Genomic DNA, 24,458 nt, shown 5'->3' with positions numbered 1-24,458 from the left:
AGATGATGCTGGGCATTCTGTCTCTGTCTTGCAGTCAGAGTTACTTTCACAGGTGTAGCATGTGAGTGTGAGCACTGATGAAAGATAAAAGTCGTCAGGATTGACTCAGGGTTTTCACTATAATCTTAAGATGTTATAAAGGTGACATCAATGTTTAGTCAGTGGGAATACTGGAGAGCCTTTCATTAACACAGACATTAAATTGCCGAGGAAAGAAAAGTCCACTGACAAGATCACAGTGATCCAATCGAATGGTTCCTTTATGGCTAAAGTTACAAAAGTATTTTTACTTCAGTTTCACCTTTGATTTAGTAAAAATAATGTGGGAAAAAAAACGGCAATTCCCTCACCTTGAGTGCTACACAGCAGGAGCAGCGTCACAAGAAGCAGGACCTTCATGTTGTGAGATGGCATGTGGAAAAACCTCCCACACTGGCACCTTATATACTGTCCCACACACCCACATATCAAACTGGAACTGAGTCGAGCACTTCCTTGTCTATGATATTCCAGTAAATGTTCCTTTCAACTCTATTGTCCTGGGGAGAAAACGAAACGAAAATAAACAAAGACTCATTGAGTCTGCTTCATACTTTTGCTGATAAGCCAGGTGATGTGTTGCAGGAAGATCAGTTGATGCTGCTTTTAACCCTTTCCTATAGGTTATTTATGATGAGGTTTGTAAACTCTGGATTTCTGAGATTACCTTCACGTCTGATATTAATTTAAGACTGTATCATAGTATATCAGGTCATGTCACAGATTTAAAAGCAGGTCAATCTGTAGTTTTCCATGGCATAGTTTGGCTCTGTTGAGTCACTTGAGGCATTCATTTAGTATAATTATATACAGCATAATTTTGTACAGGCACGTCCAACTACTTGGACAGCACCCTTCCCACTACAGGACAACAATACGTAATTGTTTGTAAACCTGTTTTGATTTTCTGGGCCTGCTGCCCTTTATTATTCTCATACAGCTAAATTATAGCGTGTGGTGTAAAGGCTTTGGAAAAGTGGACGTTGTTCAGCGTGTGTGTTCCAGCCTGTTCAATTTAGACAGTCTGACAGGTAACTGGTAACCCTTTGAAACAGTGGGTTGGTCATTACCCTAGCAAAAGTTGTAGCGTGTGTAGCTGTATGATGAGAGATGTGAAATTGACGTGCATGAACTCACCCTCACTGTGATCACAATTAGGTAAATAAGGTCATTTTATTTCTGAATTAATTTAGTATCCCCAACTTGTTAACCTGTGAAAAGTGTATTGTTGTAAGTTACAGAAAATATCAAAAATGACAGTGAGAATGTACTTTAAAATTGAAAATAATATCTAGGCCTAAGGCTGTCAGAAATTAAAGTGCAAGTAAGAGCCAGGTTTCATCCTACTTATTATAGCATATTATATTACTAAAATACTGTATTTCCATAACAATACAAAACCTGTCACTTAAAGTTAAGATTTAGGTAGAAAATATTGTCAGAAATATAATATAATAAGTATATTTTCTTTTGAGTATAATAACCTGAAAATAAGAATTGCTGTGTTTTCATTATCTTAGAATGAACTGTTTATATTTACACAGGGAGATCACCAATAGCCCAGAATGGACAAACCAAACACTGGCTCTAGACAGGGCCATCTGTGTTCAACAGCCACCGTAGAGCGAAAAGAGCATTGAATAAACACTGATTTTTTTGTTTCTATCAGTTTAAATCACCAGGTCTGTTTGTTCTGGAGCGAAATAGACCTCTGCAGATAATTTAGCTCCCGGTAAAAACTTCCTAAATGTCCCGATAGCAGAGAAACTTGTGATGTGAAACTGCTTAATTCAGTGTTTCTACTGGTTTTAACCACCTGGTCTGTTTGTTTTGGAGAGAAAAGACCTCTGCAGGTAATTCAGCTCCCGCTTAAAACCTCCTGAACAATAAACACTGAAGGAATACTAACAATCCTCAAACTCCTCAATCCTAGATACCACTGAATCCCCCTAAATCTTACACACTGGACCTTTAATAGATAATATGTGGTCTTACCTAGTATCAGAGTTTTCATATTAAGTAAAATTAATAAGTTGGTTCCCCAGTGGTCCAGCCAGGGGGTCCAGATTTCTCCTTAGTCATTGGTTCAAGGTCCACACAATTATAATATATTCAGTGTCTTGCATTTGACCATGTCGTGTAGCTAGTTTGCTGTCTCTGTTAAGTAGCTGTCTGTTATTCACTCATTTTACAGCAAGACACAGCACTTCAAAATAAAATCCCTGTGCTTGAAATTCCCTGTACTTTGAAATTAAATGCATTCTTTACAAACTTGAGACGTTCATGAGTCACTTGTGGTCCATTCATAATGGAACCGCAACCCACCAGTTAGGAACCACTGGTCTATGTCATTACGTCATACTCACTCAAATGTGTTTTAATAACATCATACATCTAATATACATTATACATTAAAAACAGTAATTATCAAACCTTGACAAAACTCACTGAAAAATGATTAAGGCTATGTATACTGTGTTCTGCTGTATGTGTTTCCCTGCATTGGATGTAGTGTGAAAATGTTAACTTAATAATACCATCATGACCATATCATAAGGCTTAATTTAGAAAATGTGAAAATGTATTCAGTTCACCCAGCAATCACAGAAAGAGTTCTCAACCAACTCCCAGTTAATTGATTTTATCATTCACAAAAGCAGTCCACACATACTAAGGAGAAAACATAGAAGTTTTATCAACACTCCTCTGGTGGAAACTTATGATACTGTAGTTTTAAAAAGTAAGGAAAAAACAACAGGGGAATCACTTCATCCGTGTTTTTAGTGCATTCAATAAGACTAAGAGTCAAACTCAGCACTTGTAAGTATAGCTTAACTATGAAATAATTAACATTAAGATATGCCTGTGCAGACACTCCTCATGTTTGTGAGGGTGACTACAGCATCAAGTACTTTAGTGACATCTGCAGGTGACAATGGGGAAGTGCAAGACAGTGTGAGCATGAGAATTTTTTTTCAACCCAACCTGTTTTCAATGTAAGGGAAACAGTCCTGCAAAGAAATCTGTAATATCCACATGGAGACTGTAAGATTTGTCTATGGATGACTTTGTAAAGTTATTCCAAAAAATAAAAACTGCTGACAGTGAGGTCTGGGGATTTTCCACAGTAAGATGTTGCTGTTAAATGCTAATGGCATGACAAAGAAATCTCATTCTCCTCAACTGTATTGGGGTGACCTACTAATCATCCTACTATATCACTGATGTTTACACGTGATGCCAAGAGATATCAAGTCAGTGCTTCTAGGTGCTGTCACAGCCAGTGATACAGTTTCTATCTCACTGACCTGAGTCGCACTGAGGCTGGTTTTAAAACAAGTTAGGCAGGATGGTGACAGTGAAGATGAGATAACAGATGAATGTTTACTTGGTTTCTCTTACTTTTACCCTCTTACCCAAAGGAAATATTGAACAAAGAACATGTTTGTGTTGCAATTTATTTTCAGGACAAAAAGAGATGAAAAAAAAGATGGTTCTTGTGTAATTCGATATAGCCTCTGGATCAAATGACTTTTGATCATCATCCCTCTGCTGTCCCTAAAACATAATAAAACAGTTTGAGCTACAGTATAAAGACTTCAGCTCAACACCACTTTATCATAGTACTGTATCATTTATACAGTTATAAACAAAGACTGTTAAAGTCGTGCTGAGGAGAAGCTGATAAACAGGCTGTCAAACAACTATTCTGCCACAGATCACGTGCAGACAGCCTGAAGCTTCACTGTGAAGCTGCAAATAAACTGCTGGGAGCTTGTGTTGTTTTCTACTGCAATGCCAAAACTCTACTTGTGTTTATTATAATAAACAATAAAGCCATGACGCATACATTTCACCAGAATAAAGTCTTTATTAGCACATTTAGTTTACAAGCAGAGCTTTCCTCTGTATCAGTTAATAAATAAAAGATTAGTTAGAAAACCAGCTGAACAAAATAATGTAGCCTACCACTCTGAAGCACTTAATGTGGGATTCGCACATGAGGTACAGTATGGTTCATTCATAGGAGTTATTAGTCATTGCAAATCAAGCCGGAAGCAGGGTACTAAAAAAAGAATGTGATTTAAGTCTTGTAAAATGTAAAATAATAACTTGAGTGAAGTTTGCTCTGCTTTGCATTTTGATCTGTTGATGCCTCCCACAGTCCAGGACAGGATAAGTGGATTTGAAAATTAGGGCAGAGTCACTAGTGGGACTAAAAATACCTGGTATATATTATCCTGAGGCCTCTGATAACTTAATGAGAATTTCTACAAACATAAATGACTCTTACTCTCAGAAGAAGGCGGAGAACCACAGCAGTGATATGTGGCATAAATACCGAGCCACAGTGTGAGGCCTCTCTGTAGACATTTGGTTTAAACAGTGATGTTTAAAGTACATTTATACAGTATATATAAACTTTATAATAATTAGCGTATCAGTCACCATACCTGTTACATCTTTACGGTAAGGCAGCAAATGTGACCTACAAAAATGTCCTTTTATCCAATCAGCAATCCAACCTTTACACAGTATGTCATAATGACCATAAAGAAAGTCTGTGTTTCCTTAAAAATATGCTTTTTGAAGTTAAAAAATATAATAAAATAAAAATGAATAAATAAATTAGAAAAATAAAATTAAAAATTAAAAATAATAATAAAATAAATTAAAATATAAAATTAAAATAAAAAAAGATAAAAAAAATAATCCATCCATCCATTTTCTAACCGCTGGGGAGTTGGGGCCTATCCCAGCTGACACTGGGCGAGAGGCAGGGTACACCCTGGACAGGTCACCAGGCTACCGCATAATAAAATAAAACAAAATAAAAGGACTTGTAAAGATGAGTCTTGAATGGCTTGATTCTTGATATCTAGCTGATTTTAAACAATATTTATCCATATAAAATATCTAAAATAGTTTCAATAAATTAATAATATGTTTGGTTAAAAAAAAGTTGTTATAATAAAAGCATCAGTAAAAGTGGCCTAGATGCAACAACAGTTTCAGACAGTGTTAACAATGTGACAAAGTTAATGCAATCTGTGTTCATGAGTGTTTTCAAGTTATAAAAATAGAGTTCTTACAAATTTAAGGCAAAAAGGTGCCCCATCTAACAAGAGCTCCACAACAGTACAACATAAGTCGTACTGTACTGCTGTTTGTCATTTTTATAATATATAATACAGATTGTTATACTACAGTATAACCAGCAAGAGCATGGTGCAAACTCATCTTATGTGGTGAAAAGACTAAGACGTCAGATTCTCCTGTTCCATGGCATCCTTTCTGTCTTTCACACAGTTGTCTTCAGATGTTGACTCCATACCTCTGTGGAACAGAGGCAGATTAGTATTTATCTTTGCAGATAAGCCATGTGTCATACAGTACCAGCACTGCACTAGCCAAGAACAGCTTAAGTCTATCAAGATAACCTGTGAATGAGGCATGGGTGGACATCATTATTCATTTAAATTTGAGGGCTGACATGAAGTCCACATATTGACCATATCATTATTGGAACATGTTGGCCTATGCACTGAAATAAAAACATCAAAGACACATACAGTACTATATCCTTACAAAGCTGTGGGTTTTAGTTTAGTTTGACCCAAGTTGATTCTTCTTAATACTATCTCTCTGACTTTCCCCCCATTACAAAATAGTCCAAGTACAGTGATGCTTAACTATACGGAAACTCTGCATGTGTACTCGTGTGTGTAACTTTCATACTTGGCTGCTTCAAACTTCCTCTGTCGATAAGAGTCGCCCTTCTTCAACAGGTAGAGAAGAACCATGTCACAGAAGAAAGCTCCCTGTTAAATAAAGTTTTATTTAGTGATGTGACTGTTGCAACTGGTAAAAAATAATAATAGTAATAATAATAATAATAATGATAATAATAATACAAAAAAAAAATCCTGTGCAGTTCTTTTAAAAGCAATTGTAACTATCAGTGGTACTTACAGCACCCATCAGAGCCAGCCCTGAACCAACATTGATGGCTGTTGGGACGATGCTGAACTTCCCGGCCTGTGAATAACAAAAGAAATGCAAAAAATGTGGTTTAAAATAAATCACAAAAATCATCTTAAACCCCTGTAAAACACATTTACCTTTCCGTGCACCATGATGGTAAATCGGATGCCATAGACTTTGAATAGAGAGCGATAGGTCTCACCATCAGCGTTTTGGTAATACCGACTGTGTCTGTTGGGGATAAAAGAAAAGAAGACAAGGAAGGTGAAATTATGGAGGCATGAGAATACGAAACGACACGATTAGGACTCTTGGATAGTTTTCTCCTCTCAAATAATGTGCTTTTAGTTGTAAATAATTATACTTTTGTCTGTAAAACATAGCAACACAGACTAAGACAGTGTGTGCAGTGAGTCTCACCTGAAGTTAAACCCCTTTACGACAGTCATGTTGGAGACATCCAGACGAGTAAAGTGGTACTGTGGATGGCAGTGAGAGTAACCTTTGTCAAGGTCACAGTCCCACTTTATCATGATGCCAATGGAGCCACCCTGGAAAACACAGTACACATTTGGTCATATGTGGCTCCTTAAGGGTGGTTGCCAATGGCGTCCCCAGAATTTTTTCATAGTGGTGGCTGATGGGGCCACTGTATCAGGGTGGCCATGGCCCCATTGGTGGGTGCATCTCTACACTACTGTCCTACAGGGCCAATAGACATCCAAGCATATCTCCTTCAACACATTGATGCTCACTCCATGATGAGGCATAAGAAACATTAAAAAATGAACTTAATTTACTAATTTACCAATGTCAGTGTTCTGCTCAGTTTATTAAAGTTATCATGATAGAAATGTGCCTAAATAATGACAAATATGTTGACTAACAGGATGCCTAACTACCATGTAAATATCAGAGATGCACCGATCCAACTTTTTCTCTCCCACTGTCGATACCTCAGCTCAGGGTATCTCATGATACTGAGTGCCGACCCAGACCCAGTGTCAGTGCTTTCTTTTTCCCAAATTTAAAATACCCTTCTTGTTGTTTTCCCTGCTGTTGCTACCCTGTCTGCCTTTGCTATATTTTCTGTTGTTCCTGTACTGTCTGCTATGTTTTCTTTGAATGCTGCTGCTGTTCTTGTCTTCTTCTATTTTTTGAATTATTGTTGTTGCTCATTCTGGTTTGGCTTTGTTTGTCAAAGCACTTTGTAAACGCTGTTTTTAAAAGGTGCTATATAAATATTAAATATTATTACTTAATTCACGTTTCAGTGTTATTTTCTTGAAGGGAGAACATTTATTTAAGTCACAATAATCCCTATGGTTATGGTGTTATAGTGTATCCCTATGATTTAAAAAAAGGACACAATACGTTTGTTCATGTTAAAATGGCAGCTGCTTTGCCTTGTTTATTATTACATCACTCTGCTAATTTCTAGATAGAATAAAAAGTTGAAAAGTGTAATACTACCGATGTCGCCATGTCGTGGAAGTTGTGTCGGGCTCGCCTGGTGATGTCACCCAGGCGAAAGATGGGGCAGTAGGGGTGGAACTCCTCATCAAATCGACATGTCTTCAAATAGGAGTGATCATTTGTTTCGAAAACGTTGGACCTCAGAGTTAAGAAATGCAAAACATTACAGGGTGTAAATGAGTGTCCGCTACTGTACGCATCTGTTTCCAGTTAACCAAGCTGTAATTGGATGGAGAGCCTATAATGAATGTTGAACACAGAAGAAGAGGACTTACTTTGAAAATTCGAATTTTGGAAATTGGATGAAATTCTTGATGTAAATGGTGAAGTTTTCAGCGTGTATCAGCAGCGGGTCTCTGTACAATGAAAGAGTATTGTTTAGTGTCACACATTCTGCGCTTTGCTAAAAATATAACTTTGGAAAAAAACAGGTTTAGGGACATAATTCATGAGATGTTTCTCAGTGCAGAGGGGTATACAGTGATAGTGGTTGGACGACTGAGAGGGCCATCACATTCACACAAAGTTACCTCTCAAACAAGTCGGGCCAGCACTGGACGTTTAGCTTAAACAAATGCAATGTAAATAAAAGGCCAGTGTCAAGCTGCTTAGTATCTGCTCTTTGTTTAGGTGAGTGTGGTATTTAAAGGAAGCTTAAAGATTAGCTAATGAACAGATTGAAGACTATGTTCTTGTCTTGGGGCTTAGTACATGTATAAAAGCACAGCCTGATACCAACTGCAGGGCCTAGTGATGAGTCAAAACGTCTTTCAACATGGGTTGACCTCTAGCTCACCAGGCAGAGTGTGTTCCCCGTGTAGGCCAAGTCCAATTGGAAGATAGATGGTTTACACACTCCATATTCTCCACAAGTGAGCGAGTGCATGTGTGGCATACACCAAGAGAACAGCACAGGCCTGAAAGCTTGACCCCTACAGTGAGGAGATCTGATGGTTTTGCTGGCATATTTTAGACCTACTTGTTCCCTTAGAGGTAATGGTCACTGCAAGTCAAAACAAAGTTGTTTCTAAGTGATCATCTTTATCCTGTGATAAAACATTTCTATCCTGATGGGAATGATGTCTTCTTGGATGATAATAGGGCACAAGGGGTCACTGAATGGTTCGATGAGTACGACAATGACGGGAATCATATGCTATGGCCTTCATAGTCACCAGATCTCAACCCAGTTCAACACCTATGAGAGATTTTTGACTGACATGCTCGACAGCGCTCTCCACCACCATCATCACTAAACCTAATCAGATAATATCTTTTGGAGGAAGGTGTTCATCCCTCCAGCAGAATTCATGAGACTTGTAGAATCAATGTAATGTAATGGTGAGTCTGCTTTGCTCCTTACTGTGGTTTCAATTTTCTTTCAATGGGACACCAGCCGTAGATTTCGCAGGTACCAGTGGAGTTTTTATCGTATCTTAAACATCGGCCGCTCATCATCCCTTCAGAAAAACAGCAAAATAAGAGTCACACAGCTTGTAACATGTAAAAGAAGTTTGAATTTCTGTTGCAAAGACATGGATTATATATACATCAGTTCAAATGATAATTCTACTCTTATTTCCAAATTTCATGTCAGTGACCTCGACTTGAACAGACACTAATCACCACTCAGAACATCCCTTATCATTATCTTAACCCCTTGTGTTTTCTATTATACATGTTGCACTAATTTTTGTTTATTTGGAAAAACACAGTGACAACAAGAGAGAATGTAACCTTGTTAAATTTGGACCCAAATCATTTTTCATAATGAAGCTAGGCTGACTGACGTAACCACTAACTAAATGGAAATTTAAAGTGTTGTTTCTTTCTGACCATGACCAGACACCACCATCCTCCCCTCTTCACAGTCCTCGTCATCTTGACAGTGGCCATCCAGCACCTTGAGGCTCTGAGATAAAACGCCACAGAAAAAAAAGCAAAGGTTCAAAGTGTATTTAACCATAAACAGACCACTTTTACACAATTATAAACAATAAATAATAATAAAACAATAATAAGCAAGGTTCATAGCTATGGAGGCCCATCTTGGCTGTGAAAAGAAAAATACATAAAATCCTAGCCATGTTAGAAATAAAATACTTGCAGTAAGGCAACCTTATGACTAACTAAGACAAAATTGTGAGATAGTTGTCACATTTCAAGTGTCCTTAATTTATTACCTTCTAATTTGACTTTGTATCTCATACTTTTGACTTAGTATTTAATAATTTTGACTTACAAGCTCCTAATTTTCCACTATTCCATCATTTTGATTTGGTAACTCATACTTTTGACTTAGTAGCTCATAACTTTGTCTTAGTGTTTAAACACCTTGACTTAGTATTAGTATTTTACTTTTCCTGGCAAGTATGGGCTCTCAAAATATCACATGTATCGGCTGTTCCTCTAAAAACAATTATTGGAAATGAAATATGATGAAAAGGTGTAAAATGTTCACAGACAATGTGACCAAAACATATACTAATATGGTTAGACAAGGTCATCTGAGGCTGTATTTGCAACAGTTTGTCCTGTTAGTATTCCAGCATGCTTTCACATAAATGGTAAAGGTAAGAGGATTCTGTTTTCTAGCAAAACATGAAAGTAAAAATGTGCTTTGGGGTTGTTTATGAACGCATGTCTGTGCCCTTTTCATATCAGACTTCATCTTAAACACTCTTGTGTTAGTGAGACTGTGACTAGTTAGACATGATAAAGGACACTTAAAGGCTCCCACTCAAATGTGGCAGCCTTTCAGGGACAGGGGCACTGCAGCTGGTGAGAGCCGAAATGTATACAGGAGCAGTGTTTTATGGCTGTGCGGTGCTTTTGGACGCTTGCTATTTCTCTTGGCTGATGCAGTGAGGCAGGAGACCAAGAGAGGCTGAGTTTACATACCAGGAACCTTCTGGAAATTTAAAGATGTAGCTAAGAGAAATGATGAACAGTATAACTGGCAAACACCCGTAGAAAGACGGGGGAGGTGTCAGCCTTTGTCAAGAGTTAGAAGTCTTCTGTTATGAGTAAGCGCTGTGAAGAAAACGCAGATCAGTGCTGCTCTGGCTGTGATTGGCTTTGCCACCACACAAGCCATGAGAAATCAGTAGGGGGGCACTACAGATTAGCCACTGTCATTGTGCACAATACACTGATGACTGATTCGCAACTTTCTCAGTCTTTAGGGGAGTTACTGTAATGCGCAACTGTCTTCTTCATCCTGGCATTTTAAAAGTTTGAACTGATTCGTGGTGCTTCTGGTAGCTGAGTAGCTCAAGTAACCATTTATGAAGAGCGATAACAAGTTTGTCTCTACAGTTTACTGAAATGACAAAATATCAGCTAAGGGGATCTAACGGTGGCAAAGTTCTAGTTTATTTATGTTTCTTCATTTCCAGTTCTTCCCTAACCTCATTCGCACATGGCCTACTGTATCTATGAAACGGCGGTGCAAACAGTTTCCAGATGTTTTAGACGTCAAACAGTACAGAGTAAACAAAGTAACCTTAAAATAAACACAGCCAGTCTCCGACAGCTCGAAACTACAAGCCAAACGGCGTCTTGCAGAGGGAACACAGTGTCTAAACAGGACATCATGCCCTCCAGCTAGCTGATGCTCACAACAGAAAACTCACGAGTATCCAAATGTTAAACATAAACATGTTTGTCTCAGAATTAAATGCGGTTCGTCCAGGTGACTGTCATAACAACTTTCTAGACAGACACAATAAAAAGGTGAAGTGGAAGCATGGTCAAATAACAACAGCACCAGAACTAACTAACTAAATTACCTTCTTGTCTTTTGCTTCTCAAGAAGACAACTGACCTGAAAACTTCAAGTACTTTGACGTAGGAAATTTCATCTCTCAAGAAAATGCTGTGCATCATTAAAATTGTATGACAGCTCAAGTTTCTCTGTGTTTAACTATATATGGAGGTGCAGCAGTATCTTCTCAGTTCTGCATGACCTTGTGCGCAGCTCCAGTGCCAGCGGTCAGTCTGACCACGTTTACTTCATTTTGACCTCAGACACACATACATGTCCATATCTGTATATAGCGAGGGACTATGTTTAATACACAGCTGTTGACACTGATATTGGCTGATAGCCTATTTATCTTTCAGGGGTTCATCTGTAATGTGTTACATGGATTGTTGGGACTGATTCAGATTTTTTTTAATAAGAAGGATGAAAATTTGACAAAAAACTTTGACCTGGCGAGGCAAAAATAACACAACTACTGTCCAAAAGTGGGTTGCTGGTCCATTCTGAATGGACCGCAAGTGACTCGCAAACAGGGAGGAACTGTCAAGTTTGTAAAAAAAAAAACACACTTTATTTTTAAGTACTACGAATTTCTGGCACAGAGCTTTTATTTTGAAGTAGTTTCCTGCTGAAAAGCGAGTGTCTAACTGACAGAGACTTGAGAGACAGCAAACCAGCTCAACAACATGGCCAAACTTAAGTACGACACTAAGTATATTTAACTGTGTGGACCTTGAACTAATGACTAAGGAGAAATCTGGATCCCGTGGGTGGGCCAGTTGGGAACCACACGGGTCTCCGTTGTTTTTCAGGCCAAGGACCCCTTTGCTGAAAGAGAGACAAAGCAGGGACCCCCTACTACATAAACTGTACAAAAACAAGTTGCCCTTGGGACAATTCTCTGAATATTTTGGGGCCTTCTCTTGTTTGCACTCGCCTGTAGCTGCTAAGTCAGCATCAGCTGCAGCATACCCTCACCCCCTGCACTTTCGTCAGTGGTTTCTGGGGTGGACAATGTGTCAGAGTCTCTTGCTCCGTATTATAAACCACTACACGGCATACCAGTAATACAGTAGTACAGCTAACTGACCGATATGTGAATAAAAAGGAGAAGCACAGTGATTTCACATGAGCTAGCTCACATGATTGCACATTGATTCATGGGTACGCCTATCATGAATGTTGTGCACTGTAAATTAATTTTATGAATGGGCCAGTTTATTTTTGCTGATTACATGTTGAATTTGTATTAATGTGTAATGTCACACACATTTTACTTTTTGGAAAAAAAGAAAAATGAAATTAAAAGTTTGGTTAAATTATTAAGAGGTAATTTGGGGGGCCTGCAGTAACTCTAATGACCCAATGGGGGCATGGACCCCCTGTTTAAGACCCAGGCTGTATCAGATTCCAATAAAAGTTGATCATTACTGGCATTATGCTATCAAAGATGAAAATAATGACTAGCAAATTAGATTCAAGACAAGATTCATTTTGACAGCTGCAATTACAGCCACTAGAAGTACCCATGTGAGTGCAAACACAGTGGTCTAAGAAACAGTCCTTGGTGTACACTTAAGCTAACTGTATAACACATTCTTACCTCAGCACAGTATCCCAGCTTCTGGTTTGGTGTTTCTAGGAAATTGGTTACAACAAACAGAACAGCTTCACCCTAGATGTAGAGAAAACAATATGAACTGGTCTTTATGTTGACAGTATACAGTAACCACTGTTCCAACGACTGTGTTGTCATAGTGTCTAACTATTCCCCCCCATAACCTGTTTTCTGTTGATTTAAACCTGCTTCTGTCTCCTCTTATTAAACAAGAAAGGGAACAATTTCCAAAATGTCAAACTACCCCTTCAACCAGTTTTTCCTGACTGACTGTCCGTATATGGGCCCTGAACAGTCACATTTTATTGTTTTGTCAGCCTGTACTGGTACATGTCACCACTGAAGTTCACTTGAATTCTGCATGTTCATGAAATCAAGCAGACATAAGGAACAAATACTTTAAAATGGATGTTTTGTTATTGTCTTAATTTAGCCACGAGCATGTCTTTCACCCAGTTTGGATGTATGCACATATTAGTTTGGCTGCAGTGTAAATGCTTCACCTGTGGTGGGATGACATAGTCCTCTGGTCCCCACACCAGCAGACCAGACTCAGTGGTGTTCGTCACTGAGGCTCCCTTCAGTTTAGTTATAATAGAGCTCTGGATAGCCTCATCTGTCTCCTGGTAGCCTTTCTTTACTATGAAAACCCATCTGTGAGTGAAAGAAAAAATGGAAAATTGTTTGTTGTGTCATTTAATTGACTTATTGTTTGTGTTAAACATTAAGGAAAATACAGAATATGTGGGCCTATTGTCTTTTCTATATTTGGCAATAAGAACACATTCATGTTTGTGCTTTATGGTAGAGGATTTTTTGTTTCACTATCATATAATATTCTTGTTTGAAGTTAAAAGTATTGCCATAATACCTGTGGTTATAGGACTAGAATGTACACTGTTAGACATTTTGTGCAATAATAAGAATAAGTTATTTTTAACTCTAATACTGACTGTTGCTTTGTTGTTTATCATTAAGGTACTGCAACTTTAAGTCAAATTTACTTACTATATTAGGCTTACTACAGCTTTTTAATGTATGGGTTTTGCTTCAAGGCACTGAGAAAGCCACAAGAGTACTCTGAACATAAAAAAACTTTGTGCTACAATTATAACTGTAAATCAATCAATCAATCAATAAAGATATAACCTTCCTGTCACTTGGCCTAAGAAAGCACTGACTAAAAACTTAAAGCCCATTTACTTTATCAAGCTTTAAAAACATCATAATGGTCAATTTGTAAACGTAATAAAATAGGTGAGTGTATAGTTCGGTACATTTATGTGAGCTGCTAAATTTACATAAATTTCTATATTAATATATAGGCTAATTTTATATCTGAGAGGAATTCAAAATGATTTGCTTTGGGTTAATTAATTTAAATGGATTTATGGCATGTAAAAACGAGGTAATAAAACTGTAAAAGCCACAACAGTAATTCACTGACTTACCCTATAATGTACCCGATGATAGATAACTGAATAAGTCTGTACAAAACTCCAACTGTCTTATTTTTGGCGACAATGTATTTTTCCGTTTTGTAGTCGAACAAGGAGAGGAAGCGTCCTTTCAAGAAGCTCCCGGCCATCCTGCAGCTGTCTGCGGGCAGTTGGGTGTCAGAGCATAGTGAGTGATAGTGGTCCACACACAGCCGGAGAGTTTCTATCTGCGGGCGGTGGACACACACACACACTCCCACTGCCAAGCCCTCATTATGACCCCCCCCACACACACACACACACGCGCGCGCGCACCGCCAGCGTCAAGTCAGCATCAACATGCACCATATCCAGGTGGGACTTTCAAAATAATGCTAGCCTTCTGATGAGAATATCCAGCATTCTGTTGATACAACATGGTGGTTTTAACAATTGATAGGAAGGAAAACTAAATAAATAAATAAATACATAATAAGTCACTTATTATACTTACTTATAAGTGTAATGCATGTAATTTATCCTGGCTTCATATGAGTAGAGGAAATCTCCACCAGTCGCTTGGCTAATTTGCACAATGTAAAATACCATAGGCTTGCGCTAATAACGTTAGCATATTGTATTGTTTGGAAAACGTGTTTAGCGGTGAACATTGTGAGTTGTAATGTAGCTGAATTTTGTAACGTTACTTTGTTAAATGTTGCTGTTGTCCCTGGCTTCATATGAGTAGAGGAAATCTCTGCACACGGCTAGGCTAATTTATACAATGTAAAATGTCATAGGCCTGTGCTAATAACGTTAGCATGTTGTATTTGTTTGGAAAACTTGTTTAGTATAAGACAGTTGTTTTACCGGTGAACCTTGTGAGTTGTAATGGAGCCGAATTTTGTAACACTGTATTTGTTTGAAAAACGTCTTAAATTTTGTAATGTTAGCTTTGTTAAATGTCACTGTTGTCCCTCGCTTCATATGAGAAGAGGAAATCTCTGCTAACTGCTAGGCTAATAAATACAATGTAAAATGCCATAGGCTTGTACTAAAAACATTAGCATGTTGTATTTGTTTGGAAAACGTTAATATTAGACAGCTGTTTTGTCAGTGAACCTTGTGAGTTGTAATAGATCCAAAGTTGTAACGTTACCTTTGTTAACTTGCTATTGTCCCTGGTTTCATACGAGTAGAGGAAATCTTTGCTAGCCGCTAGGCTAATTCAAACAATGTAAAATGTCATAGGCTTGTGCTAAAAACATTAGCATGTTGTATTTGTGGCGAAAATGTGTCCAGCAAGCCATGTTTAATGTGTGTTTTGAAGCAGTCAACTTTTACAGCACTTCACAGAAAGTCCACCGCCAACTAGTGTTCTGGAGGTGTAACTGCAGAGTGACACAAACAACAGCACAAGTATAAATGCTCTCAACGGCGTAGGCTATTGTGTATAGTATATAGGCTAGTTTATACAATGTAAAATACCATAGGCTTAGGCTAATATCGTTAGCATGTTGTATTTGTTTGGAAAATGTGTTTAGTATTAGACAGCTGTATTGTCGGTGAACCTTGTGAGTAATGCAACCAAACTTTGCAACGTTACCTTTGATAAATGTTGTCCCTGGCTTCGTATGTGTTGAGGAAATCTTTGCTAGCCGCTAGGCTAATTTATACAATGTGAAATGCCATAGGCTTGTGCTAAAAACATAAGCATGTTGTAGGCCTATTTATATTTTAAAATGTGTCTAGCAAAATGGGAACTGCCCACTGGTCTGACAGCCCATTGGTTCGACATCCCATTGTTCCGACCATATTAAACCCATTGTTCCGAAGTCCGTTCTGAAATCATCATGATGCCCTGTGGTTATGGTCTGGTTAGGTTTAGGCACAAAACCACTTGGTTAGGGTCAGGAAAAGATCATGGTGTGGGTTAAAATGAAAAAGAAAGTGACAAACACATAAGCTGTGAGCCTGCTTCGCCTCAAGACTTTCCCAGCTGACCGCAGCCGGTCGCGGAGCACCATCAATGTAGAAATACGGCCGCCGGGAGCGGTTCAGCACCGCAGACCATCAGACTAATGGGATGTCGGACCAATGGGCTGTTGGACCAATGACATGGACCCCAGCAAAAGACAAGTGCTTTGTCTGTGAATGCTGTGAGTTATAGTGAAGCCAATTTGTGTTTGAAACTGTCGGCAGTGAGTCATGTTTAATGTGTGTTTTGAGTGTGTTTTGAATCCACAAAACTTTACAGCACTCCACAGAAACTACCGCTCTGACAAGTGTTTGGAGGTGTAACTTCAGAGTGACACAGACACACCACCACACAAGTAAAAATGCTCACAATGGTGTAGGCCATGTGCGTAAGCTACGGCATAGGCTCTGTATCGAGCTGAGGCACAAGTATAAACCCTGCTTAAGAGTCCAAAGTCCACAGCAGCTCCACAAGCTGAGCTTGTGAGTAATGGAACCAAAGAGGGTGGGAATCTGTCCCCCCCTAGAATAATAATAAATTATAATAATATGTGTCTTGTTCTTGTGATTAGTTTTCTGTGCATATATACCTGTGTGTTTCCCTTTGTTCTTTGTCAGTTCGTCTGTGTTCCTCCTGGGTGCGTTCTTTTGATCATCCTGCATTCATCCTTGTTCATCGTGTGTTTCCCAGATGGTTTTCAGTTTAGTTTTTGTTCTGCTTTCATTCTGACTTTGAGTTGCCTGCCTGTACTGGATGTTTTCAGTCAGCAACATTAAAGCTCGCTTTTTGTTAAAAACTCAAACTGTCTGTTAGTCTGCATTTGGGTCCTCCTCTGAACTGACTCGTGACACTAACTCCTGGACCTGGGGAGACTTCTGCTGGAAAAACCTGATCTGCTTTTTCATCACACCCAAACAGAAGTTTCAACAAACTGGCACCCAGCTGTGCTGCTGGAGGGAATGTGGAGAAATCATGGTTGCACATGCCCATATTTTCTGGTCTTGACCTTCTATTCAGACTTTCTGGAAGGAAGTAGCAATAATCATTTCAAAAACTTTGGGTTTTAGTATCAGTACAACATTCACATCCCTGATGGACTCAATAAAGATTATATCTATTTACTAAAGATCCTGCTGGCAGCAAGTAAAAAGGCTAAATACTGGCTCCAGAAAAACTGTCCCACTGCTCGCCTCTTTATTAATACTGTTAATCACTTACATCTTATGGAACAGATGACATATTGTATACGACCTCAGAAAGAACTGAGAGGGAAACAGTGGAGAAAATGTTTATTTAGCCAATGAGACTGATGTCACATGATAATCATATGTACCATATATGAAACCTTACTTTAAAGGGATAGTGCACCCAAAAATGAAAATTCAGCCATAATCTACTCACCCATATGCCGACGGAGGCCCTGGTGAAGTTTTAGAGTGCTCACATCCCTTGCGGAAATTGGCGGGGGCAGCGGCCAGCACACCTAATGACATACTGCACCCCAGACTAACGTCCAAGAACACAAAATTGAATCCACAAAGTATCTTCACACTGGTCATCCATAGTGATCCAAGTGTGCTGCAGCCCTGACGTAAAAAGTTGTTTCGAAAAAACGTCATATGAACTCTGTTTTTAGCCTCACTGTAGCCTGTAGCTCTGACTGCTTCTCTGTGCTCCGCGCTCATGTGTGCGCGCCTGCACGAGACCAGCGAAAGCGTGAGCTTTGCTCACCTGTGTTTACATCACGTGACACGTGCACCGCAGGGGGAGACAACGGTAACCACAGTAGCTAAAGGATAATTTGCACTATTGTCTTTTAGCAAAGGACAGCCCAACATGTCTGAAGACTTTGAAATTGAGGAGGAACAGCATTTCTTTGTTGAGCCGTATTTGTTTGAGCCCGAGTATACGCACGGAACTCAGGCTACTGGACAAAGCAGCCGCCGCAGCTCATGAGCCTCAGCCAGCCGCAAAATACCGGAGTCCAGCACTGGAAACCTGGTGGTGTAGTTGTTTCAAATGCAAAGCAATGCCAACGGATGAGGAAAGTCTTTGCTGCTCAGACTGGGAATTGGCGATGCCTGCACTTGAGAATCTGGACATCAGTACTGTGCATCACCGATCACCCTGAGCGCACACACATGTGAGCGCGGAGCACAGAGAAGCAGTCAGAGCTACAGGCTACAGTGAGGCTAAAAACAGAGTTCATATGATGTTTTTCGAAACAACTTTTTATGTTGGGGCTGCAGCACACTTGGATCACTGTGGATGACCAGTATGAAGATACTTTGTGGATTCAATTTTGTGTTCTTGGACGTTAGTCTGGGGCACCATCTGCCATTAGGTGTGCTAGCAGCTCCACCCGCCGATCTCCGCAAGGCATGTGAGCACTCTAAAACTTCACCAGGGCCTCCATCGGCATATGGGTGAGTAGGTAATGGCTGAATTTTCATTTTTGGGTGCACTATCCCTTTAAATTAGGAAAATTTGTCATGTCTTTGTAAACATCCCATGCCCTCATATTTGTCCTTTTTTCCTGTGTACTGGTTTGTGTCTTTTCTTTTTTGTTGTGTTAATAAATGTTCATAAATAAAACGCATTAAAAAAACTGACTGATGATTCATCCCCATGGCAACCCCTGGTAATACCAGGGTTTGAGCTACTAACACTAAGACAGTTAAAAGTTAAAAGCAATGAAGGATTATGACCTTCTACAGTGTCTGACACCTGCATTAAAGATAACTCATAGGTTTTATTATGATCTGACAGATGCCCATTTATTTTCAATCGTTACCCCCTATTAGTCAATTTCCAAACAGTTTAGGGACATGTTTGAACAGTTTGGTTTGTGTGTCCTGGGCACTACCTTTTGGAGGTTTTCTGGGCACTTCCATCTGGTAGGAGGCCCCAGGGTAGACCCAGACCATGCTGGAGGGATTACATATCTCATCTGGCCTGAGGAATGCCTCTGCATGACAAAGGAGAAGCTGCAAAGTGTTGCTGGGGAGAGGGACGTCTGAAGAACATCAGAAAATCTGGCCATGGAGAAGCAGGTGAAAATAGATACATGGATGGATGGATAAAAGTTTTGAATATCCGCAATTATGTGGAGGAAGAGTGTCTTGGCACTCGTGTTTATTTGAGCATGGGGTGTTACTGCTGTAAGCAGGAACGTGACCATCATGGGAAGTTGCTTGCCGAAAGTGGTGAGTTGATTCCTGTCTAAAAATTAAGGTGATGCTTTCTACTGAGCAGCAGCCTTTGCAGACAGACAGATGCAGTCTCTTTCCTTTCCATGGTCACGAACCTCATGTGTCAAACAGAGAAACAAGACTTTCCTGTGAAGTAGCCCACATCTTTGTAAAACCACAGTGTTAACAGGCCCCTCATCTGTGTGGGCGTTTTAATGTTCCAGACGGTCAAGGTTGAGCTGATTTAAACACAACAGCAATATCATTGAAACAAATGAAATAACTATGAAGCAGATTTATGTGAGATACATTAATATTTCTATTTAATCTGAATTTCTTTTGTATTATGTATTTAGTGGTGTTCTCACACTCACAGACACAAAGTGATGCTGGGCAGTTTCTCACTTTGTCTGACAAAGCCCAGATTTTATGTTAAGAAAATATATAAATGTGCTTCTTTTGCTTTAATTAACCCTGGTGATGATCTTTATACCTTTACATGCTTCATCATAAGGCCCCTTTTTGCGGAAGCATCAACAGGAAGTGGTCTGGCAGAGACAGTCATTTTTTTCTTGCACTCATCTAGGCTACTGTAGATGTTATCATGTAAAAGATAAACATTTCTTGATTTGAATTTATGTTCGACACGCTCACGGTAGAGTTAGAAAAAAAACCTTTTGTGTCAAACATTTTGTCTGTCATTCACGTGAAAATGAAAGACAGCACTTCCGGAAATAGCGAAGTGAAATGATGGTCTTGTGGTTTTGTCCCATGATGCTCGGAGGGGTGAGCATACAGTATCACCACGTTGCTGTTCACACCATACGAGATGTTGGCAATGAATGCTGACTGGTGGATTTTCCCTTTCGCCTTGTGCTTTATTTGTGTGTCTTCAAATGGTAAGTCCTTTTGTGACAATATTGAAGAAGAATATTATTTATATAAAACAGCCACGAGTACAACTTTACCTCTTTTGCTATATTATTTGTTTGGTCTGTTTGTTCATTATTCAGTCTATTTAAGTTCTCTTTAAAGTCTTGTACAGGTGAGTTTACATATCAAAATCCGCTGATAATGGCAAGATATTTTTACCATGTACACTGTACTACAATGTTTGTAATATATTTAAATGTGTTGTATATCGTATGATATATATACTGCCAGTGTCACATTCATTGCCACCATTTAAAACACTCTGTTTATTAATTAACCTAATAATATTGGGCTGATTTGTAAGAACAGTTCGCAGATTAAAAGTTTTTTTTAAAATCAGTTTCAGTGTAAGGCCATATATGTTTAATATCTTATTATATAATATATATATATATATATATATATGTATTAATATATATTATGTTTAATTTTTTACCTATAATTAAGTTACCATGTTCATATTTTCTGGCCTTTCTGATGAATTTGCCTTTAATTATTTTCCGGCGGCAATAGATTTCTTCTCAACCTGAAAAGTCAAATTTTTTTTAAAGATTTTTTTTGGGCATTTTTAGCCTTTAATGGATAGGACAGACAAGTGTGTGTGTGTGGGGGGGGGGGGGGGGGGGCAGCGACATGCAGCAAAGGGACACAGGCTGGAGTTGAACCCGGACCGCTGCGGCAACAGCCTTGTACATGGGGCGTCTGTTCTACCACTAAGCCACTGATGCCCCCTGAATGGTTAATTTTAAGATATAAAAGTTTGAATATCGTCAGTAATAAGAAGGAAGATATTCTGGCACTCTATGCTGTTTAAGTGACCTACACTTGACACTTGTTCTTGTATTTCTCTTCTCATGTTAAGAAGAGCCGAACTTTGAGAACTCCTGTGTGCAGGATCCGGATGTTTGTAAGACGGACACACTCAGCGTTCAGCTTGGCTCCTCTGTGTTCCTCCAATGCAACTTTTCAACACGCAGCCTCGACTGGGTGTCATGGACCCAAACTCCAGGGGTGGACCTGGTCCATCTCACATCTAAGGGTCGTATTAGGTTCCTCGACCACAGGTACGGTCGGGTGAAAGCCTTTCCAAACCAGGGCTCAGAGGGGAACTACTCCATCTGCATCGATGAGCTGGGCTCCTCTGACCTGGGGTGTTACCGCTGTGAGCAGGGACACTACTGTCATCAAGTGGTGTTGGTTGACGAAGCTGGAGGCGGTAAGATGATTTCTGTTTGGAAGTTTTAAGACAATCTTTCTCAATGTAGAACAGCAGCCTGTGCAGACAGACACATCCTCTTTCTTTCTTATGGTCACAAACCTCATAGGCCAAGCTAGAGTTTCCTGTGCAATGCATCTTTGTAAAACCACAACCTGTTGTGCAGGTGCCCTGAGAGAAGAGATGAGGCTCCTGATTTACATCTGTGTTGCTGTGGCTGCTTTGATCCTGCTGGGCTTTGGTAGCTACTGCTGCATGAAGTGCATAAGTGAGTCGTCTGATTGCCCAGTTTGACACTCTCAGTCCACACAGAAGAGAGAAGAAAAGTTTGCAGTTTTTTCGTTAGTTTATTTGATGGATTGTCTGGTTATTAATTTGTTTCAGTGTGCTGTAAAACGAAAACACTGGACATTACAAACAATCCTGAAGGTGCAGCAACTGAGGGTAAGTAATAGTTTCACAATTTTAGGATTACATTTGATGTATCTCCTCGGGCATGTTGCTTGCAACACGTTTACCTTGACATTTGAGCACAGGAATATACAGTAGACGACAGTACAGCCAGTTAAAGCTAAAATTTAAATGAAATTTGTTTTAAAAAGTTGTATCTGTGAAAAGTTCTTTAAAGAGACAGTTAACCCCAAAATCAAAAATCCACATTTTGCCTCTTAGCCAGTCACTCAAGATAATCCACAGACCTAACTATTGTCTTTCAAACTACACCTGCAAACCGTATCACCATACAGAAGGAAGTGTGCATCTACTCATGGACGAGAGGCTTGTCTGAGTTGTGATGTTAGCTAGCTCAGCGGTGCATAAGGTAGCAGCACAGGGGCGTAAATACAGACAGTGCAGACAGTGCAGTTGCACTGGGGCCCACATAGCAGGTGTAGTTCGCTAGAAAGAAAATAGTTCCTGCTTTAAATTGCTCACTAAAAGGTCTGTGGATTATCTTGAGAAACTTTTTGGTGGGTGATAAAAATCCAACCACCACTACCTCTAAAACATATTAAGACTAATTTACACAATCTTGTGTGTTTAATCTGTACAAAATATAAAATCTAACAAGTTAATTTGATTTTGTTAAACTTTAAACAGAGCCATTGCCCTGTTTCCAGTCTTTGTGCTAAGCTAAGCTAACCAGCTTCTAGGTGTAGCCTTATAGTTATCAGACTGGTATAAGAGTGGTATCGGTCATTTCATCTAACACTTGATAAAAAAGCAAACATGCAATTTTCCCAAAATGTCTCAATATTCCTTCAAGTTGCTTCATATAATGTCCTACTGCAGGTGCCAGTGCTCCACCAATCAGAGTGCCAATGGATCAACTGCAGCACGGTAATTTATCTCAGTAACAACACAACACAGTGACTTGGACACTTTATCTGATGCACCAGTTGACAAGGACAAGCAATATTTCTGTTATGTTTTCTTGACAGGTGTCACTATACACACTGTGTTTCCTTTCCCCACAGGAGCGGGCTGTGATAATCTTGTTTATGGTGCGTTCACACAGCTCTCCTTTCTTTAATCCTTTCTTTCCATGGCATCTATTGATTCATGTGGTTAAAAGGCTAATGTCTTTGTCATCCCACCGAGAACATTAAACATTTTTTGCGTCAGTATTTTCTAAACTCATCTTTTTTAAATATTAGAAAATGATGACCAAGGCCCATCCAACCAGCAGAATGACTCCAGAAATTATTGCGATCCAGTACCAGGAGTTCTGCCTGATCCCGCTCAGAGCACCAGCGGGATTTATCCAAACTTGAACCAGTTTGCGAGGACGGAAAGTCACAGAACAAAACAAGGATTTCACAGAGGTGTGTTATGTTCAGCAGAATTACTGCAGTTTGTGGTGACTTGTATCGTCTTATCATGACAAGCTGGAGTAACTCTGTGTCCTCTCACCGCCCCAGAACTCTTCAGCAGATTACGGCAAGCAAGTCTCAGTCGGCATTTTTATGGTAATATAAGCATCTTTCATTGCATCACGTAGTTTTAATGCTGTCAGGAATTTCACTTATTCATTTTATTACAGTTAACCAAGGTGAAATCAGCAAGCAGCAAGCCATGTCAACTCAGGCGAAGAATCAACGCAAAGGTATTTAGATTTGATTTATTTTGTCAGAATGATTTATCCATGTGAAAATAAATAACCTGATGCAAAAAAAAAAAAAAAAAAAAAATTCAATATACGCTGATGTGTTTTGCAGCTGGTTTGGGAAAGAAGAAAACCAAAGAAAGTGAGTGCTGACTTCATCTGTGGGCATGTTCTCTATGAAATAATACTGTGCACTCAACTGCTCTTCCACTTCTCCGTTGTTTCCCTGTCAGCTTGTGACTACAAAAACCCGATTTACAACAGGAGCACAGACCAGCTCAACCGCCTGTAAAGAACCAAGGAGGCTTTAAACAGCTGTCGAGATCTTTCCAGTATCAATCATCCTTTCCTATGACATTTATTGATTGCTAATTTTACATTTTAAACTTGATACATGTTTTACTGTATGTGTTTGCTGTATAATTGTTTTGTATTTTATATGCATCTATTAAACAATGAGTGATTTCTGTTTGGTAAAGTTCATTAAATAAAGATTATCACATGAAAAAAATATCAATGTATCGTGTGTTGAATGAGACAAATCTGTGTATGCGAGATAGGAAAGTAAAACAGTACTTGTTGACCAGTGCTTTTATGATCTCAGTTTGACTTGCAGATAAAATAATGATAATGATGATAATACATTTTATTTCTTGGCACCTTTCTCACTCAAGGACACCTTACATCAGTAGTTCCCAAATAGTGGGTCGCTGTCCAAAAGTGGGTTGTGGGTC

General features: G+C 39.1%; 2 protein-coding genes across 5 annotated transcripts; one reads left to right on the top strand and one right to left on the bottom strand.

Moving 5' to 3' along the window:
• Window positions 1-5,099: 5,099 nt before the first annotated feature.
• LOC125888845 (P2X purinoceptor 5-like) lies at window positions 5,100-16,101 on the bottom strand. 2 transcript variants are annotated; one of them, XM_049576471.1, is made up of 13 exons: window positions 15,462-16,101; window positions 14,336-14,550; window positions 13,388-13,538; window positions 12,870-12,941; window positions 9,337-9,412; window positions 8,864-8,960; window positions 7,776-7,856; window positions 7,498-7,639; window positions 6,445-6,575; window positions 6,162-6,255; window positions 6,013-6,078; window positions 5,779-5,861; window positions 5,100-5,376 (listed from the first exon to the last, which is right to left on the bottom strand). In XM_049576471.1, exons 2-13 carry the CDS (start codon window positions 14,470-14,472, stop codon window positions 5,298-5,300), a joined length of 1,209 nt encoding a protein of 402 aa, XP_049432428.1. In that variant the 5' UTR covers window positions 14,473-14,550; window positions 15,462-16,101; the 3' UTR covers window positions 5,100-5,297. The 2 variants fall into 2 exon arrangements, with proteins under 2 accessions (XP_049432428.1, XP_049432427.1); XM_049576470.1 differs by having other exon boundaries at window positions 14,336-14,483.
• A 4,176-nt stretch (window positions 16,102-20,277) lies between these two features.
• LOC125888778 (uncharacterized) lies at window positions 20,278-24,224 on the top strand. Of its 3 annotated transcripts, none has more exons than XM_049576370.1 (11): window positions 20,278-20,370; window positions 21,267-21,620; window positions 21,787-21,888; window positions 22,005-22,064; window positions 22,911-22,958; window positions 23,096-23,122; window positions 23,276-23,443; window positions 23,540-23,587; window positions 23,662-23,724; window positions 23,837-23,866; window positions 23,958-24,224. In XM_049576370.1, the coding sequence occupies exons 1-11, from the start codon at window positions 20,301-20,303 to the stop codon at window positions 24,014-24,016; spliced, it is 1,029 nt and encodes a 342-aa protein (XP_049432327.1). In that variant the 5' UTR covers window positions 20,278-20,300; the 3' UTR covers window positions 24,017-24,224. The 3 variants fall into 3 exon arrangements, with proteins under 3 accessions (XP_049432327.1, XP_049432325.1, XP_049432326.1); XM_049576368.1 differs by having other exon boundaries at window positions 23,060-23,122; XM_049576369.1 differs by having other exon boundaries at window positions 20,281-20,370; window positions 21,270-21,620; window positions 23,060-23,122.
• Window positions 24,225-24,458: the final 234 nt, after the last annotated feature.

The sequence above is a fragment of the Epinephelus fuscoguttatus genome, linkage group LG5, assembly GCF_011397635.1.
Source record: "Epinephelus fuscoguttatus linkage group LG5, E.fuscoguttatus.final_Chr_v1".
In the NCBI taxonomy this organism is placed as follows: domain Eukaryota; kingdom Metazoa; phylum Chordata; class Actinopteri; order Perciformes; family Serranidae; genus Epinephelus; species Epinephelus fuscoguttatus.
This window is presented reverse-complemented; position numbering and strand designations above follow the sequence as displayed.

Excerpts from the sequence above, each read along its gene's own strand:
- LOC125888845 (XM_049576471.1), bottom strand. The coding sequence starts at position 14,472 with ATGGCCGGGAGCTTCTTGAAAGGACGCTTCCTCTCCTTGTTCGACTAC. Across the intron at positions 7,857-8,863 it reads GAAAGAAAATTGAAACCACA|AGACCCGCTGCTGATACACG; the intron begins GTAAGGAGCAAA and ends TTCATTGTACAG. Across the intron at positions 5,377-5,778 it reads AGGAAGTTTGAAGCAGCCAA|AGGTATGGAGTCAACATCTG; the intron begins GTATGAAAGTTA and ends TCTGTTCCACAG.
- LOC125888778 (XM_049576368.1), top strand. The coding sequence starts at position 20,301 with ATGTTGGCAATGAATGCTGACTGGTGGATTTTCCCTTTCGCCTTGTGC. Across the intron at positions 20,371-21,266 it reads TATTTGTGTGTCTTCAAATG|AAGAGCCGAACTTTGAGAAC; the intron begins GTAAGTCCTTTT and ends TCTCATGTTAAG. Across the intron at positions 23,444-23,539 it reads AAAACAAGGATTTCACAGAG|AACTCTTCAGCAGATTACGG; the intron begins GTGTGTTATGTT and ends TCACCGCCCCAG.